Source organism: Betta splendens, chromosome 8 (assembly GCF_900634795.4).
Source record: "Betta splendens chromosome 8, fBetSpl5.4, whole genome shotgun sequence".
Taxonomy (NCBI): domain Eukaryota; kingdom Metazoa; phylum Chordata; class Actinopteri; order Anabantiformes; family Osphronemidae; genus Betta; species Betta splendens.
The window spans coordinates 10281438-10299591 of NC_040888.2; the positions used below are offsets into that span (position 1 = coordinate 10281438).

The window sequence follows — 18154 nt, forward strand, 5'->3', positions numbered from 1 at the left end:
TGCGTTTAAGTGCCCAGACGGGTTTTCCAAAGAGCTAAAGAATGTACCAGTTTAGTCATCAACAAGATATCTATTAGTTATGTGTAAATGATGTATAAGAAAAACAACAAAACTATTCTATTGTTCATTGTTATTGATGTCTACAATTCAATCATTAGGGTAATATTTGTCTATAATTGTGTCTGTATTATGAATGTAACTTAGAATGGAAAACATTTATTTGTCCCGCAATTGGAAAATTTCCAGAATTCTCTGAATTTGACCCATCCCCTAGGGGGCAGTGGGCTGCCATGGAACGGCGCCCGGGGAGCTATTATGAAGTATCACGCTCAAGAATACACCGTGTTGCCAGAACCAGGGATCGCACCGGGGACCTTTTTTCCCTCACCCACTGAGCTACCCGGTCACAATCCTCCACTGTGGTGTTTTGATTTCATCATTGCAGTTGCACGTTCTACGTGAATATTTTGCAATGCAAATAACAAATTATAAATAATATTCCAAATAAATATTCTGAATGTTTGCTATTCTGCATGGAAAGAATATATAATAGTTGAATTGTTGAATTTCAAGGCCGTACAGTGGGGTATATAGTGATTTCTATTGGAGTTGGACTACGACTGGTGGATAATGTAATTAATGTACTTATTCTTCACGTAAAGCGTTTCCATTTAGCCTTAAAATCAGCAGGTGGCGGACGGGTTTCATTATATTAATATATACATGCATAGAAGAAGAAGTTTGTGTCTTGTCCAATCAGAGGCCACGTTGCTTCATTTACTACGCATGCGCTGTACGGCAAGTGTCTCATGTGCAGTACGTCGTGTCCGGTGGAGGTCATAGACGCCTGACTAAAACTGAGGTGAGTTATGTTATGCACATTGTTCATGTCGTTAAAATATTTTATTGTAAAGCGAAATGATTTTGTAGCAGTACCACAAAGCGAATTGGAGACAGTTTTTACGCATGTGTAAAGATCTTTGCTGTATACAAGTAATGTGCAGGGCGAACACGAGTTACCACTTTACCAGTCAGCGGCAGATAGCATGCGCACAGACACTCGGCGTGCTTTTTGGAGTGGGAATTCTCAAGCTTCAAAATGTTTATAATGTAAAGAGTCCCTTATGTAGTCATTGCGATGCTGTAAATGCTGACGTACAACGCTCCATTAAGTCGCCTTGTGCAGAAAGTTCACAGCTAGCTGGTGCTCTAAAGCTAATAAGCTACTGACAAGGCATCACCTAGCTCAAGGCCAAGGCTAACTCCTGTTTGTTGGAAGGATTTAAGCTGTCTTCCCAAGGACTGTCACCAAGGCTTAAATGATTTACACCAAGTAAAGTAAGGTTGTTGACGTTTTCGACCTCGTGTACTATTTGCCTGTAGGTCGCTGTCATGGCTAAGCTATTTGAGTCTATTGGGAAGTTGGGATTGGCCCTTGCCATCGGTGGAGGCGTTGTAAACTCTGCCCTTTTCAATGGTGAGTGATGCTCAAACCTGACAAACTGTAGGGAAAAAAATGTTTTACTGGTTTAAAAAAATGTTGGTTGGTATTACAAATTAGCAAGACATCATGACAGAATAATTTTTGAAATTAAATTTGTTTAGGCTCAAGGTCGTCATTGCTACACAATCATCCAATTAGACCATGAATATGTCTTGACCCGAAGAAAGATACATGAAAATGATTAGTGTTTGTTGCAGTTGAAATCTAAAGTTTACACTACTTTTTTAATGATTTTATTTCAAGCTATATAAAGCACAAATTTACATTAGTTTTAAAATAAACACACAACCTCCTAAAGAAAATAGAAACACCAAATTAAATATTGAGCATGTTAACTGAAATTCTGCTGAGGTTGTAAGATCAACTGTTATAACTGAACAGATACAGACTAAATATCTTGCTCCCCACAGTTGATGCTGGGCACCGGGCTGTGATATTTGACAGGTTCAGAGGAGTCCAAGAAGAGGTTGTTGGTGAAGGCACCCACTTCCTAATTCCCTGGGTTCAGAAACCGATTGTCTTTGATTGCCGCTCCCGCCCACGCAATGTGCCTGTCATTACAGGCAGCAAAGGTACATCAATGATCAACTGAACTGTTTTCCTGCTGTCCTTTTTTTTTCCAAGATGCTTTGTTAAAATACAAAAATATATAAGCAGGCAAGAAAGCTATACATGTCTACAAACTCTGAAATGAAGTTATATTATCTATAGGACAATATGAAACTTCTTTACTATAGCCAAATACAAACTATGTGTGTCATTCTGTTCTTCATGCTTCTACAGATTTACAGAATGTGAACATCACGTTGCGTATCCTTTTCCGTCCGGTCACAAGCCAGCTACCACGCATATTCACCAGTATTGGTGAAGACTATGATGAGAGGGTTCTACCGTCTATCACCACAGAGGTCTTGAAGGCTGTAGTTGTGAGTAATATTGAAAAAAATAAAAATGAACTTGGGCACATTTTATTTTGAATATGCCTGGTAGATACACATGTATTGCCTTTCCCACAGGCTCGGTTTGATGCTGGTGAGCTCATCACCCAGAGAGAGCTTGTGTCTCGGCAGGTCAGCGAAGACCTTACAGAAAGAGCCTCCACCTTTGGCCTTATCTTGGATGATGTTTCCTTGGTATGACAGTGCTGTTAGACTTGCAATTATGTCAATGTTTTTGGTTTTCTTAAAGGAGGAGAATTTTAACAAATTGTATTCCTTCAGACACACTTGACGTTTGGCAAGGAATTCACAGAGGCTGTTGAGATGAAGCAGGTGGCTCAGCAGGAAGCTGAGAGGGCCCGTTTTGTCGTAGAAAAGGTATTTCTTTTTTACATATAGATGAGTATAATCATATTTGGTCATCTAAAACCTGTATCACTGTAATCTCTCTCCTTTCAGGCAGAGCAACAGAAGCAGGCTGCCATCATCTCAGCAGAGGGAGACTCTCAGGCTGCCTTGCTTATTGCCAATTCTCTAATGGAGGCTGGTGATGGCCTGGTAGAGCTACGTAAGCTAGAGGCAGCTGAGGACATCGCTTTCCAACTCGCCCGCTCCCGTAATGTCACTTACCTGCCCTCAGGGCAGGGCACGTTGCTCCAGTTGCCTCAGTGATAGCACTTCATCCGATGTCCACCCTACGCTTGCTGTCACCAGCTATTACATGAGCCATGGAAGGGGTGGTTGGAGGATTCAATGAAGGACTCTTCAAACTTCAAATGCATTCCTCCCACTCTGTCTCTTCTTCCAGCTGTGGGCCGGGCTCTGCTGATGGCAGCATGGTGGGAGACAAAGTGAGAGTCTGAGACAAATACATTTCCACCCATGTATAAGGATGTGGAGGGTCCGATCCTTCCATTCGTAGTAATTGTTGTATATCTAGCCCTTTTCAAAAAGAATTGATAATGTAGTAAATTAAATAAAGTTGTATTTGCTGCATTGTTTCAGATTCAGAGCACTGCATGTCTGGAAATCAACAATTCTTCTTCTTTTTTTTTTTTTTTTTTTTAAATCAAGGTTATTTTTTTTGATTTAGTAATTTTAACATTTAGTTCCAAGAAGTCATAATGCTGAGTGTTCTTGTCTTGCTGGGAAGCTTCATGAGACTTCTATCATTGGAAATAATTAAATTTGTCAGTGTTCTGATTCCTAGGTGTTAAATTTGGCAACATACATTTGCTTTTCCAGCATATATTTGCTACACCCAGTCAACTGAACCTGTCAGAAGATGTTTGTTTTTTTTTAAACATATGTCTCTGTATCTTTTGTGTGGAGACAATGCAGTTCCAATATTTCAGAAATTGCTCAATTCAACAATAAATTTCTTTCTACCTCCCGGTACTCCCGGCTTGTTATTTAAGACCTCCAGGTGATTGCACAGCAGATCCTCTGTGAAATAATAATCACCATAGGAGTTGGCTTCAAATCATTCTTGTTCTATAAAGATTAGGGATGCAGCCGTTTACAGTTTTTTCCTGTTTAACTTGGAAATACTACATGCTCTTTTGTCATTTTGGGAAAATGGTCATTACATTTGGTAGTATGTTTTAAAAGAATATTTTCAGTAATCCGGATATTTAATATTTTCAGAGGCATTTTAAATCACTACAAATCAGTTAGGATACTTATTTATTGTACCCCTAGTATGTAACAATATACATTTAATCTGATGCTTTGCCCCTTATTTTCACCAGGAATAGTGATAATTTATTGCCATTGTTCACCTTATATACAGAAAAGCTCTTTTTCAGAAACATTCTGACTGGACTGATGTCTGCTATGATCCTTGTCACGTTTAATCACACCTTAATGAAGTATTGCATTTTTAGTACTTTAGAGCATGTACAACTTGACAAAATACGTGTCAGACCACAGTTCGGTACTTATAAATACTGAATACGGTTGCAGTTTTATTTCCTGGGGCTTTTTGTTGCTTTGGACAGTGGCCCGACTCGCCCAGATGGTACGTTTTTAATATGACAGCCCAACTGAATATGTGTATGGGCTCTGGTCTAGGACATGGATTGAATACTTGTTAAAAGTGAACGAGTGAGCCTTTATGGAAAACCAGTATGATTACCCTTTTAGACTCGCCCTCGGAGATGATAAATGGTCCTCGGGGTCTTCTTATTATTATTTCATCAATCAAGGGGTTCGAGCTCAGCGTGCGCGCGCGCGCCGTGCCCTGTCTGGTTTGGAGGGGAGCTCCAGACACGCCGCCGCGCGCCTGCCCAGACAGCGGCCTGGATGCCTGGGATGAGCGCGGGACGGCGGTGTTACGCGCGAGAGCTTGGCCGGGCCACGTAGCGGGGCTGAGGACGCCGGTGCGCAGGCATCGCCGCAGTCCGTTGCGCACAGCAGCACGCAAACCTTTGGCCTTTTGCACTAAACGACCACTGGCACCGGCCTTTCTGAGCGCACATCCGCGAATGTGGAGGGCGAGCGACACAAGTGCGCGTGCAACGCCGAATCTGTGCAACTATGACTGCATGAACGCAAGAGGGAGGTCGCTGTCGACAGAGGTAAGACAGCAAACCGACAACAAAATGTTGCTTTATAACTTAAGTTTCGGGAGTTGCGTATGTGACAAGCGTGACAGCTGCCGGGGAAAGCACCTCCCGGTCACCGGGAGCCGCTGGCACAAGCTACGGTGAGAATTGCCCGTGAGCCGAGCTAGCAGTGACTTTGTGACTGTCGAGTTGAGTGGGTTTGTCAGTACAGCAGCCTGGGTTTTGTCACCAGAGCGGCGCTTGTTATCTTGCACTAAATTGATAACAAAGCATCGACATCGACTTTTCATCTCGCTTCGCTTCGCCCCGAGAGCGTCCGCACTTTCTCATTAAATTGCACCATCTGAATAAAGAGTAGCGTGAATGATAAATATATCTGACGTTAGTGCTAGCTTGAAGCTAACTAGCCAAAATCTGGGCGGTTTGGGCTAAAAAAGTGAAAGCCTTCTATGTGTCGTTCGCCCATGCATGTCAGCAAACACTGGCTTTTAGATGGTGTCATTTGTGCAAGATATTGCGATTGTTTTTCATGCCGAGCGATCTTATCTGTACTAAAACGCACAATTGCTGCACCTTAAGCTAATGTAGCTGTTAGCTTGTCATGTGTGTGTGCAGGTTAGTACCTAAGGAGAACGGCTAGTTCGCTAAGTAGCCTAAGTTGGCCAGGCCTGCATAATGTTGATGCTGATCTGTGAACAAAGTTGTGATTTTGCTAATGAGGAATCTGTGTTTAACACCGATTGTAGCAGTAAAAGCAAACTGTAGCACGATCAGCATATCTCTGTACAATTCCCCAAATTGTGGGTACCGTGGGATTCTCACTTTTTAACTGTACTCACGAGTTGAAGGCATGCTGGGCTACAGTATGTCAGTTCTGTATTGTGGGGCGTGTTACAGTTACTAAAGTCGAAACTAGATTTAAAATGCTGTTAAAAACTGTTGCAGGACAGAGTTTAATGGCAAGCATCAGCTGTCCCTGTCTCCTGTCAGCTCTGATTTTGATAATAACTCTTTTTGTGTGGTAATGAGAACTGTGGTTTGGGGCTGAGATCATACTTTTCCACTTTTCTATGATACCACGGATGATTTATAGCTGACCAAAAACACTAGGTATTGCTCTATGACCCGATTATGGGCTTGAGGGCCAAATACCTACAGAGGCATGGAGCACCCCTGCAGCGTACCACACAGTGAGCTGGTTAAGGTCTTATGAGTTTGGACAGAGTGAGGAATGTGAACCCTCACACAGTCCACTACAAGCTGCGAAAGGGAAAGCTCATTAAAACCTAGACTTGAGAAGGAGAGTGGATTTGAGTAGCACTGCTACATAATAAGATGTAAACGTGACATCGTCTGACTTCAGGACTCTCGTCTTTTTTACACAAGCAGTTCAGCCGAACATTTTTGGGCAGTGTATGTTTTTAAAAGTGTGTTCAGCAACGCTCCCATCCTGTGTCATTCAAACCTGAAGCCACAGTAGCATCTATCCGGTATGTGACTGGCTTTGTGGCTTACCCTACGGTGTGTAGGAGATAAGTTTTGGTTTCTCATTAAGTCTGCGTGATTGGGACAGGCTATAAATTGCATATTGTTAATTTAAGCTTTAGTTTATGGGTGTTAATGAGCGTTACAAAGGGTTGAACTCCGAGAAATACATTTATGTACTTTGTGTGCATCATGAAGCAAAATTACTCTTTGAAAATAAGTATCTATCTATATGCCTATCTATATATCAGTATTACAATAGATTTACCTCCAAGTTGTTTGTGTAGAGTAATTATCGATATTGCGAAGTCGAAGCGTTTCTTTATTCCCACATCAAAGCGCTGAATTATTTCAGTGAAACTCTGAAATGACTCATCGTTGATAATGTTAAGTAGGGGAATGTTTTAATTCATTACATAACTGCTGTGTGTGTTTGTGTGTTTTGGTAAATAAAACACCACCTTCTTATTGTTTTTATAATGTGAATGTTAAAAATTAATGTGTGTGTAAAGTTTGCTGCTTAGCATAAACATTTTAAATAGCAATTTCTTTTACAAAAAAGACTTCAGCTCGTTGCACGTTAGACCAGGTTCACGCTGTGGTTTTTCACGTGGTTTTTCAATTCATATTCCTCTGTCATCCAAGCGATAAACTATCAGGCTTTATGCTAAAGACAGCCATGTGAGATTGCCTGTCGGTGCAGAGCTCACCCTCCCTCTGTGGTCTTAATGCTCTCAGAGCTGCTGTCCAATTCTCAGAAAGGATCACAGGCAGCATGCACAGGAAGACAGGTGTGTTTTGTATGTGTGTATAGTCAAATTCTGCATAAATGTTTTACGCTTGTCTTTGCAAGTTGGACTAGTGTAAATTTAACTTTAAAATCTTTGTTCTTTTTACAGTACATGCCATTATCTTTTCTTATTTATACTCTACCGAGTCTAAGTAACAAAAAACAAAGTTTAGTGTATAAAAAAACGTTTATACCTAAATCTGATCTAAACACATCCTCTGCAATAATTCATATGCCTTAGTTGAAAAACCTGTAAAGACGAAAGTTATTCCGTCTTTGGGAGGTATAGTGAAATTCTATTGTGTTCAAGTTACAGCGCACAGTGTACATTTGTTTTTGCAAGTACTAAAGCAACTGTTAGAAGTAGCCTCTTTGTGATATGCTTTTCTGAGAAAAACACATTTTAGTGGCTGAATCCTAGGGAAGTTATTGAGATAAACAGTTTATATCTTTCACTCTCCACACCCACAAACCCTCAATTCTACATATGACTGCAAAGTGTAACTCCACTTGAGTAATCCTTTAGTTTGGTAGGAGCTGTTTGAATATGAAAGACCCTTTGGCCTATTTATCTTTGCCTCTTAGTCGGTAGTGCATCCGTTTTTTTTAAAGTGTAACACATTTGCAATGACACAGAAGGGAGGATGTCTACCGTCTCCAAGAAAGGAAACCTGCTCAGGGAGGTGTTATAGCGAGCAGCCCTGGTGCTCACTCATTATGATTAGTAGGGTGTAAGGTTGTTTGAGGTCAGCCAAATGTCACCCAGGTACATCTTACCACAGACGTACACACAAGTCAGGAAAATTATAAATGCCTTCAGTTATAGACGCAACAAGAAAATAATTTTAATCAAATTTGTTTGTGTGTCACAAATGCTACTGTAGACTACAAACTATGCAGCACTCTGTCTTCTCTTCACTGAAAGCCCAAAATACAGTTTCCTGTGGTTGTGTTTGCAATAAGCTCCTAAGCTGTGGTTACACTAGCTCCAACAGTCAATGGGAGGTGTGTGAGCAGTGGTATGTGTTGTTTGAAACAAAGCACAGTCTTGCATTTAATCAGAGCTTTGCTGTCAATCTGTTGTTTTTTCATACCCATGGGCAGTTTGTGACGGGAGAAATTATCTATTTTATGCTTGGGTTTCAAGTTGCACGTTACAGGTAATGTACCAGTACTGTACAGTGATTGCACGTGTGTTAGTGATGTGATATTGAGCTTCCGAACATTTTCTTTGCACAAACTGTATCGACTTTCAGCCGTTGTTTTTTTGTTTCATTTTCTTTGTTGCAAACACGTGTTTAAATTCACAGGATGTATTGTCTGCCACCATTGAGCATAAGTATCTTTATATTTCACGTGTGGTCTGGAAACATTTAGAAAGCTCAGTGTTTGAGATTGAACCAACTCACATTCATTGCAGGCTGTGGTTTCAACTCCTACACAGAACACTGAAACATTTGTGGGCAAATGTGGTAGTCTGTTTGAAAATCTGACAATATGGCTGTAGTTTCAGTTCACAGACTCTCTAGTGACACTAGAGAACGGAAGACCTAACCTTATGTATGTTTCTTTTCTCTCCTTTCATAGGTAATGCACTGTAAATGGCAAGTTGAAGCAAGTTGCACAGGAAAGAAGCCTTCAGACAATACTGTATCAGCAACTTGCCTACACCTCGTATATCAACTGGAGAGGAGATTGGTTCAGATGTTCACAATCAAAGACTCCTAGGTTTTCTTCAGATTGATTTTTAAGTACATGAAACTGAAAGTGGACCAGATTGTATGTCTGTCCAATTGGATTTCCTGCTTTGGTCAGTATGGATGCTCTTTTTGAATCAGGCTAACTGTGACTTGCCTCATTCCCTCCTTCTTGCCTCCTTAGCAGAAGGAGGGTGGGGGATTGGTGTGGCATCCCCTGCCCTTCCTGAGTAATTTAATCAAACAAGGCACCATACGAGTTGCTTTTGTCTATTTCTTTTAACTTCCATCAATCCATCTTTCAACTCCTTCACCCTCTTCATGAAATCTTGCCAGAGCCTCAAGGAAGAGGTTTCCGTCCCCAGCCTTGGCGGGATGTCACAGGAGGAAGGACGCAGGGCGCCAGTGTCCCAGTCCTATTTTCACTCCCCCAACCCCGATCTGGACCTGACAGGAAAGCTTTATAAAAGGGAGGCTGGTGGCAAGCCTTATTCTGTGTTGGTGGACAATAAAATGGCATCAAAGACATCCGTTGGGGAGCAAAACGTTGGTCAGTTGCCCACTCATGTTTCTCCGCAGCAACACCAGCAGTATTTCAGAGAGGGGGGCACTGGACCGGAGGTAACACAGGGGTCCCAGGCGAGCAATGATGGCACTTCTGATGAAACTGAAGATGATGAAGAGGACGATGAGGAGGATGAGGATGGTGAAGAGGAGGGCTTCAAGCGTGAGCAGATCATAGTCGAGGTCAACCTAAATAACCAGACACTTCATGTATCCAAGGGCGACAACAAAACTGGAACCGCAGTGGATGACTCCGAGCGAGCGGGCAGCGATGATGACGAAGAGGAGGAGGAGGATGATGACGATGAAGACGAGGAGGAGGAAGAGGACAGTCCAGAGGAAGAGGAGGAAGAGGATGAAGAAGATGAGACTAAGAGTCGAAGAACAAGGTCAAAGAGGGCCCGTAGGAGTGGGAGTAGCACAGCAGCTCCCAGCCAGCCACAGAAGAAGAGCCTCAGATCGACTCTGAGTGAGTCTAGTACTGGGATGACCACAAGGGGGCGACGCAAGTGCACGGAGCCTCCAAAGAGCAAGCGGAGGTCAGCGAGGTCGGCCCCAGCCTCTGCCGGTTCCACGACGGCCTCGGCAGGGGGGAAAGCAGAGATGGAAGAGAAGGAGATGCTCGCGTGTGAAAAGTGCCCCCGAGTGTTCAACACACGCTGGTACCTGGAGAAGCACATGAACGTCACGCACAGGAGAATGCAGATCTGTGACAAGTGTGGTAAAAAGTTTGTCCTGGAGAATGAGCTTGCCTTGCACCAGCAGACGGACTGTGAGAAGAACATCCAGGTAACAGGGACCTCCTCACTCTCAATGTTTATTCATAATTATAGTTTTAGTTATTGCTTTATATGTTGTTATAAACTAGGATGCTTTAGCATAAAGTGTACTGAGATAAGTTTGTTTTTGATTTATTGCTCACTTTGATCTGTTAAGCTGATCTGCAAGGAAGGCAGTATTTCTTCGTCATAACAATTCAGCATTTGAAATTGTATTGTTTGAACTAACGTTTGTATTTCCTGTTTTGAGCATTGTTTAAATATAAGAGTAAATAGGGATATATGTAGTGTAATTATAAGTTAATTAACTTAGATTTAATACATTTGTGAACTTATGAAGGTAAATGTCTGCAGCCAAACTACTACTACTTATTTCGTTTCATGTGAGTTTTTGGTAATAGTGATGGCAGATTAAATGTGACACTAATTCATGGAAATGGATATTGCCCAACAGTTTACCCAGACCAGATTTAGATCTCACTACCTTGGCATTAAATGACCTGTATGTAAAATAACGGCAGTGACACAGTGCAGTTTTGCAAGCGAGTTAAGACAGATGAATATCCACATTATCCCAAGATGGAGAAATTAGGAACTACTGATAACTTATATAAGGATTACTTGCATGTTTATGTTTTTTTATTTTGTAGTGAAATCTGTGTTCTTTAATTAGTGTCAAACATTGATTTTTCTCCCCACACATGTAATGCTGGTTTTACCCCAGCAGAGGGAGCTGGAGTATTGTAGCAAAGCTCAGCTCATGGTCGTCAGGTTTACCTGCTATTGATGTCAGACTGTTTTATTTGATATATTTTAATGCCCTTTTTTTTCTTTAGTGTGTTACCTGCAACAAGTCTTTTAAGAAGCTGTGGTCACTGCATGAGCACATTAAGATTGTACACGGCTATGCTGAAAAGAGGTTCTCATGTGAAATCTGTGAGAAGAAGTTCTACACTATGGCTCATGTCCGTAAGCACATGGTTGGTAAGTGGGACCTCGTCACTGTTCCTAGTTAATATCCCATACAGATCATTGAAGGATTACATTGCAAAGAACCCACTATATAACTTTATGTTCCTTATTTTCATGGTGATGACAATGTTGTGGCTGAAGATGGATTATCTAGTGATTTGTCTTTACATAAGCATGGCCCTAAGTAATTTATAGTTTATCACTTAAGTTAACATTTTTGTAGACAAACTGTCAATTTGTTTTTTTTTTGTTCGTTCTAATTTAATGCATTTGAGTCTAATCTAATTAGTAGACGTCTCACTGCTCAGTGTTGTTCTCTCTATCTCCACTCAGCTCACACGAAGGACATGCCATTTACCTGCGAGACATGTGGGAAGTCGTTCAAACGCAGCATGTCTTTAAAAGTTCACTCGCTCCAGCATTCTGGAGAGAAACCCTTCCGCTGTGAGGTACGACGCATTGGATAACTGCACACACAAACACACCCTGACATAGAAGTGATAGAACAGCATCCTGTTGTTGTTGTGTGGCATACGTTTTTAAGAACCAAACCTAAATTCTAACCTTAGCCCTAAAATCACATCTTGACCCTCAAAAAGGCCTTTAAAGTTGTGGGGCCCAGCCGAAGGGCCCTACAAGTGACCATAGGGCCACTTTGGTAGGAAAAAAAGGATTTTGGGCCTTTGGTTATTTATTTTACTGCTTGTGTGTTTAGTAGGACTGAATCTTATTTTTTTTGTCTTTGTGTTCTATCATTTTTCCTGTTACACTGTCACATGTATTAAAAAAAAGGGTTTTCACATACTGTAGAGGTCTATGTGCAACATAGACACCAAGACAGAAGCTGTTTTAGTTCCAAACCAGACAGTTTGAACTGTGTTGAGCACTAAACCTTCCTACGCTCATGGAAATGTAAGAGATGTTTGTCATGAACACAACCAAATGCCCTTATTCCTTGTCTCTATTTATTTTGTGATGAATTTAGCACTCGCATTAGCCTTTCACACTCCTTCACACAAGGTTGAGTTCATTCTTGTTTGCCTCTAAAGGCCCTTGAGGTTGATTTTCTGTGGTTTGTGGTTTGACCAGACCATCATAGTTGAATTGGATTAATCCTTGAATGCTGCTGTAGTTTCGGTTGTCACTTGCTTAATATAGAGAAGCTCAGTCAAACCATTTCAAATATTAGCAAACCACACATGCAGCATTCATCAAGTACAGAAGGGTGAGAGAAATATTTCCAAGCTTCCTTGAACGGAGTTATTAGCAGTTATTAATACTGTCCATGTTCTGACTCTGCAGTAAACAGGAGCGGTGCTTCAGATCCGTCTGAGGCCTTTTTAATGTTCACTGACTCCGCAACATGTGTGTATGGGTGGAACAGCTCTGATTTAATATTACCCTGGAGCAGCATAACATGTGATTACAAGCTTGTTAAGTGTGTGTGTAACATGTAGCTTAACATTCTCAGTGTCTTTGCTCTGCCGCCCCATATGGAAACTGTCAGTTTTCCCACAAACCTGTATTTATGCAGGTGGTGCCACTGAGAATAGAAATATCTCACTTCTGGAAAGGCCTGACCTAAAAAGTAAATTAATTTAGTTACATTAGACCGATTTGGTAACCGGCTGGAGTGAAACAACGTGTTAAACATTATGTACATTAAAGAGGAAATTCCACCTTGGATACGAGATTAAGCACACACAGGTCTTTAAGAAACCTAATTTTTTTGTGTTGGTGCCCCTCAAACGTGATGCATGTCAAATCCAGAAGCTGTGCAAATCTATAACTTTCCAGCGTGACTGTTTTTTTCACAGGTCCCTTGGTTTACTTTTATGTATGTAGATGCACACTATAATAGTAATGACCAGGTTTTAAACCAAGAAGAGAGAGGAGTCTGAAATGTACTGTATACACAGATAAGCTCATGGTATCTGTGTACTGACCTGTTGTGAGCACGTTGTCCTAACGACTGTCCGTCTCTGCTGCAGAACTGCGACGAGCGGTTCCAGTACAAGTACCAGCTGCGCTCGCACATGAGCATTCACATCGGCCACAAGCAGTTCATGTGCCAGTGGTGCGGCAAAGATTTCAACATGAAACAGTATTTTGATGAGCACATGAAAACACACACAGGTGAGAAGGTTTCTGCTTAACTTAAGATGCAGGACTAGAAACTACCAGTTCCACTTTATTCCTAACCATCATGGAGTTGGACTTACTGTATTTACGTATATGCAGTGGAAACATAAGCACAGCTGGTAATAGCCATAACAATGTGTGAGCGAACGTCAGTGTTTGTGACTGTTCACTTCTGACACTTTAAACCTGCATTAGTTGTGCTTTGATTGTTTTCCTACCTTGTTAGTCATCATGTGTCATCTGCTTTGCTAAATGTCAGTATTTTGAATAGAAAACCATGATGTAATGTTTCTATACTGTCTGTAATTGTAAATTTGTGTAAGCGTAAACCTTTGCTAATCGACCGTGCTCCGTGTCAGCTCAGCCAGCCAGTCTCCACGCGCTCCTTAAAAAAGAAAAGACACAGGGTGGTGCCAAGTTGAACATTATAGTGGTGGTAGTTGTAATGACAGGGAGGGGATACATCAGAGAAGCGCCTTGCATATGTCGTGGCTTATAATGACTACCCAGACCTTCGCTATATTGCATCCCTCTGCTTTTCTGTCCTGTCTGCATTGCTATTTCTAAGACCCAACTGAGCGGTGAAGCCTGTACATCCTTCTCTGTTCTTCTGCAGCCATGCCTGCCGTGGGTGGACACAGCTCTCCGTTGGCCCTCTCGCTGTTCTATTTGTGATGTGTAATTACACTAGCCTCTCCTCTCCCTCCCATTGGCAACCAGTGTAGAGGTCTTGTATGATGGGACACACCCATCTATGCCCTGTAATGGGCACACATCCTAAGTTTGGGTCACTACCAACAGTTTTGTTTTGTTTTTTTATTCTCATGGATTCTTATGAGAGCATGGTTGCAGACGACGAGCATATTAGCTGTCACCTTCTGATATTCAGTTGGTTTGGAGGAGCGTCACACATAACGTGCCAGGAAAAGGCTCAGAGAGCTCTTCAACAGCCTGCTATTAGATGGCTGTGTGGGTGGCAGCAGGCACATTCAGTGGCTCCATGGAGGGAGGTTAATGAGAGCGGCATTCCAACAGAGCTGCTGTTGTTCACTTTCACATTTTGCCTCGAAGTGGGAATAGTAATAGCTTCCTGCAGAGTGGGTGGGTTGACAGTAAAGACCTTTAATTCAAAATGGCGTCTTATTAGCATTTTGAAAGACAACTGCTGCTCTGATTGAAAGGGCTAAAAGTGAGGTGGGAATTACCATTGTAATTTTTAGAGTTAGTAGTCTTATATGATTATCAGCAAAGGTTTGAGCAAAGCCGCATCTTGTAATTCGTCCTGACTGATCCGTCTCTTTCCCTCCCGTGTGTCTGAATCTGTGCAGGAGAGAAGCCTTTCATCTGTGAGATCTGTGGGAAGAGCTTCACCAGCCGGCCCAACATGAAGCGCCACCGCCGCACCCACACGGGGGAGAAACCCTACCCCTGCGAGGTGTGCGGCCAGCGCTTCCGCTTCTCCAACATGCTCAAAGCACACAAAGAGAAGTGTTTCCGGGTCACCAGCCCCGTGGTTCTGCAGACCAGCGGCCCACCCGTGCCTGTCCGCCTCTTTGCCAACACCTTCCTGTCCTCTTCCTCCACGGCCGGCCCCGGCCCCGGCCCCTCGGCCGCTGCCCCGGCCACCACGTCTGCTTCGCTGGGCCTGAGCCCAACGGGAGGCTCCATGTCTCCGCGGGGCCCCGTGGGACAAACATTCTCACATGTACAGCTCCATTCAACCCCCGCTCACCACCACCCACACCCGCCGACAGCCCAGCAGCATCTTTCAAACGCACCCCAGCACGCCCCACCTCACCCCCACCACCACCTCGCCGTGCCCCCGGTCTCCCACCTCCCCCCTCCCCCTGCTCTTTTCAAAAGTGAGCCCCTCAACCACTGTGGGCATGAGGACAGCAGCTACCTGCACCACATGCCCCCCCCTGACAAGGGTCCAGGAGCTCCACAGCACCACTGACCTGTGCTCCAGCTCTGCAGGCCCAAACCAAACAACGCCTTCTCCTGCTCTCATAGTCCTGCCTCAGACTTTAAGTTTCAAGACCCCCAGTATAAGGGTGCTCTTTTCATACAGATGTAATCAGACTAAACACACAGCTGTGTATGTGTGAGACCTATCAAACTAATACACCCTCGGTGCACACCCTCACTTAAAACCTGGTCAACTGACAACCTCCGTTTTTTTTCTTTTTGTTTATTTTTTCTTGAACACTTAGGAAGTCTTCACAGCGGTTTCTCTGCTATCTGTACATTGATGGGTGTAAAGTATCTTTTTCATCAAAAGCTGCTGATGGTAGTTGACATGTATTATTGGGGTGAATCACAAAAAAAGAGATCAGTGTCATTGAACTTTTTGTCAAGTTGACTTGTGCTTGCACAGCGGTCAGGACTTGCTCCTCCCAAAAGCAATACTCGATCTGTCCTAGTCGTACTGCAGAGACTCAGGTCCTGCAGAAACGTGTGCTGAATGTCGTGGTTCCTCCGGAGCCTTTCACTGACTTAAGGCTGAGGCTTCCTCTCAGAGGGGCCACAGCAGTAGTGCAGACGCCATGTAGTGACCGTGAGGAGGGGGCAGGACATTTTGTAAATGATCAGCTGGGTCTAGACACAGTCTGGGGTCCATGTCAGAGTAAAATGGTGCTTTCCATTCCAGTACATGAATATTACTTAATTTTGCTTTTTCCATTTGAAGTGTAATAGTTAAGAACAGTGTCTTGTGTCCTGTCTTCGCTTTTCTACAATGAATTTGAAGTTTTGGCTAAACTCGAGTTATGCAGGACACACGTCGGGCACACGTCACCCTCACACCTGAGCACACGGAAGACGAAAACACACATCGGTGCAACCTCAACTTTCTCAGTACTGCTGGTCAACAGATGCTTTTGGGTGACTGTCAGATACTGCCACTGTGAGGGGCCAGACACGTGGCCCCATCAGGATTTACCCCACCTCCTTTCGCTGCTGTTGAAACAATACGGGTTACCATGCTACAGGTCATTTACCACAGCACACACACACACCTGGGACCTTTTTCATTACAATTTTAACAGTTATGCATATTCCTCTCAGCCTCTATTCCATTGTTCGGTGTGGGACATTGTAGTAAAGCAAGGTTTAGTTCGTGACCTTCACCAAGCTGACATACCAAGGCCACACCGGCAGATGTGTCCAAACCTGTTGAATGTTGCCTACGCAGATTGATGACGTACGAGTCATTCACATGTTTATTTTTTTATAAGTTCTGTTATGATACTTTGCTCGGTTTGAAGCTAATGAATGGCTCCGTAGTCTAGATAAACTGCTGTTGGCTCCAGAAATACGGAATGTCAGGATAATGAGCAGTGGTCAAAACCATTAGAGTTTGAGTTGTCGCATATATCGGCGTCCATGTGGTCAAGTCAGCGCGAAACATTAGGTTTATTACTGTAAGAAGTGATGGCGTGAATGTCGTTTTAAGCAGAAGTGGCCGGCGACTACTGGGCATGTGATCAGGTTGTCTGGCTGTGTGTTAAGGGGAAACGTTGACCTTTGCATGAGAGTGCGAGTGCATGCATTAGTTTTCCCATTCTGTCTGGCTTTCCCCCTTTTTCACTGTGTGTGTGTTTGGGGATACCTGAGCTGAACAATAGCAGTAAACCACAATCCTCCTCCTACCCCTACAGTCTGAAGTGGTTAAGCTCAATAGTTTAGGATGTCCTTATTTTGATGAGACCTGCAATTATCCTGCCATTTCTGTGGGTCTTAATAGCGCTGCATTAACAGCTTATTATCCTGTTCCCTTGGGTTGACTGCTGTTCTTGAGCATTTTGCAGTACAGATCTTTGTCTAGTTTCTTTTTTTTTTTTTTTAAGCCTTTGAATTTGTGTGTATTCTCTGCACTTTACTGCTGCGTGGGTGAGGCGCAGGGATGGGAGGACTGACAATGCATTGTGGAACAGAACGGGGGGAAAAGGGTGGAGGTGATTACTTTTGAGTGGATGTTTTTAGGCAAGGAAAGGAGGAGAATCCCAGATGGAGGTGGGTAGTGTGGAAGGGACCAGAGCATATGAATATTCCTTTTTTTACACACGCGTATGTTTCATTATGCATTTTTAAAAAGAATCAACATTTCTGCTGAATTCAGACCGGACCTTAGGGTGAAAGCGATGTTCTTTTTGCTTTGGCGACTTTCCACTAGCGCCTCTAGTCGACGTCTGACACACATTATTCTGTCATTGTTTGTCTGTGAAGCTCTTTTTCTGTCACATGTTTGATCTTTCAGTTTGCCGAATGATTCTCCTCCTCCTTTCTTTGTTATATAGAATGCACTTTCTACTAAAATTCTTGGCTAGTTAAGGAAAATAACAATGTATATTCTTTAAAGATGTTTTAAAAATCAATATACTTTTTCCCCTTTGTATTTTTAACCACTTAATGTAGCATTGTGTATTTTATTATTGTATCTGGTACAAAATGTGCAGCTTTATAATGTCCTGGTTTGTCTTTTTTTGTATGTTTCTGGAGATTGAGAAGTGAAAAGGTTGGGCCTTTTTGATAATGTACATTTAACTGACTGCTAACTTTGAGAAGTAAAAACAAGTAGCCATGATCTCACACGTTGCTGTTCCTATGTTGATCCTAAACCTGTGCTGGGTTCCTGATAGTGGGTCATTGGATTAAGGTAGACTTTACAGTGAGCTTTACTGGAAAGCTTATATTTCAGCCGACTGGATAGACCTG

At 42.8% G+C, this 18154-nt stretch overlaps 2 protein-coding genes across 4 annotated transcripts; both read left to right on the top strand.

Annotated features, from left to right (window-relative positions):
* The first annotated feature begins 719 nt into the window (after positions 1–719).
* Positions 720–3840, top strand: phb (prohibitin). The gene is made up of 7 exons (XM_029160015.3): positions 720–862; positions 1384–1477; positions 1915–2076; positions 2288–2430; positions 2521–2637; positions 2725–2820; positions 2902–3840. The coding sequence occupies exons 2-7, from the start codon at positions 1393–1395 to the stop codon at positions 3112–3114; spliced, it is 816 nt and encodes a 271-aa protein (XP_029015848.1). The 5' UTR covers positions 720–862; positions 1384–1392; the 3' UTR covers positions 3115–3840.
* Positions 3841–4666: 826 nt separating this feature from the next.
* znf652 (zinc finger protein 652) lies at positions 4667–18023 on the top strand. 3 transcript variants are annotated; one of them, XM_029159203.3, is made up of 6 exons: positions 4667–5021; positions 8872–10334; positions 11161–11308; positions 11630–11745; positions 13288–13432; positions 14767–18023. In XM_029159203.3, the coding sequence occupies exons 2-6, from the start codon at positions 9303–9305 to the stop codon at positions 15393–15395; spliced, it is 2070 nt and encodes a 689-aa protein (XP_029015036.1). In that variant the 5' UTR covers positions 4667–5021; positions 8872–9302; the 3' UTR covers positions 15396–18023. The 3 variants fall into 3 exon arrangements, with proteins under 3 accessions (XP_029015036.1, XP_029015037.1, XP_040927823.1); XM_029159204.3 differs by having other exon boundaries at positions 5011–5149; XM_041071889.2 differs by lacking the exon at positions 4667–5021 and adding an exon at positions 8365–8444.
* Positions 18024–18154: the final 131 nt, after the last annotated feature.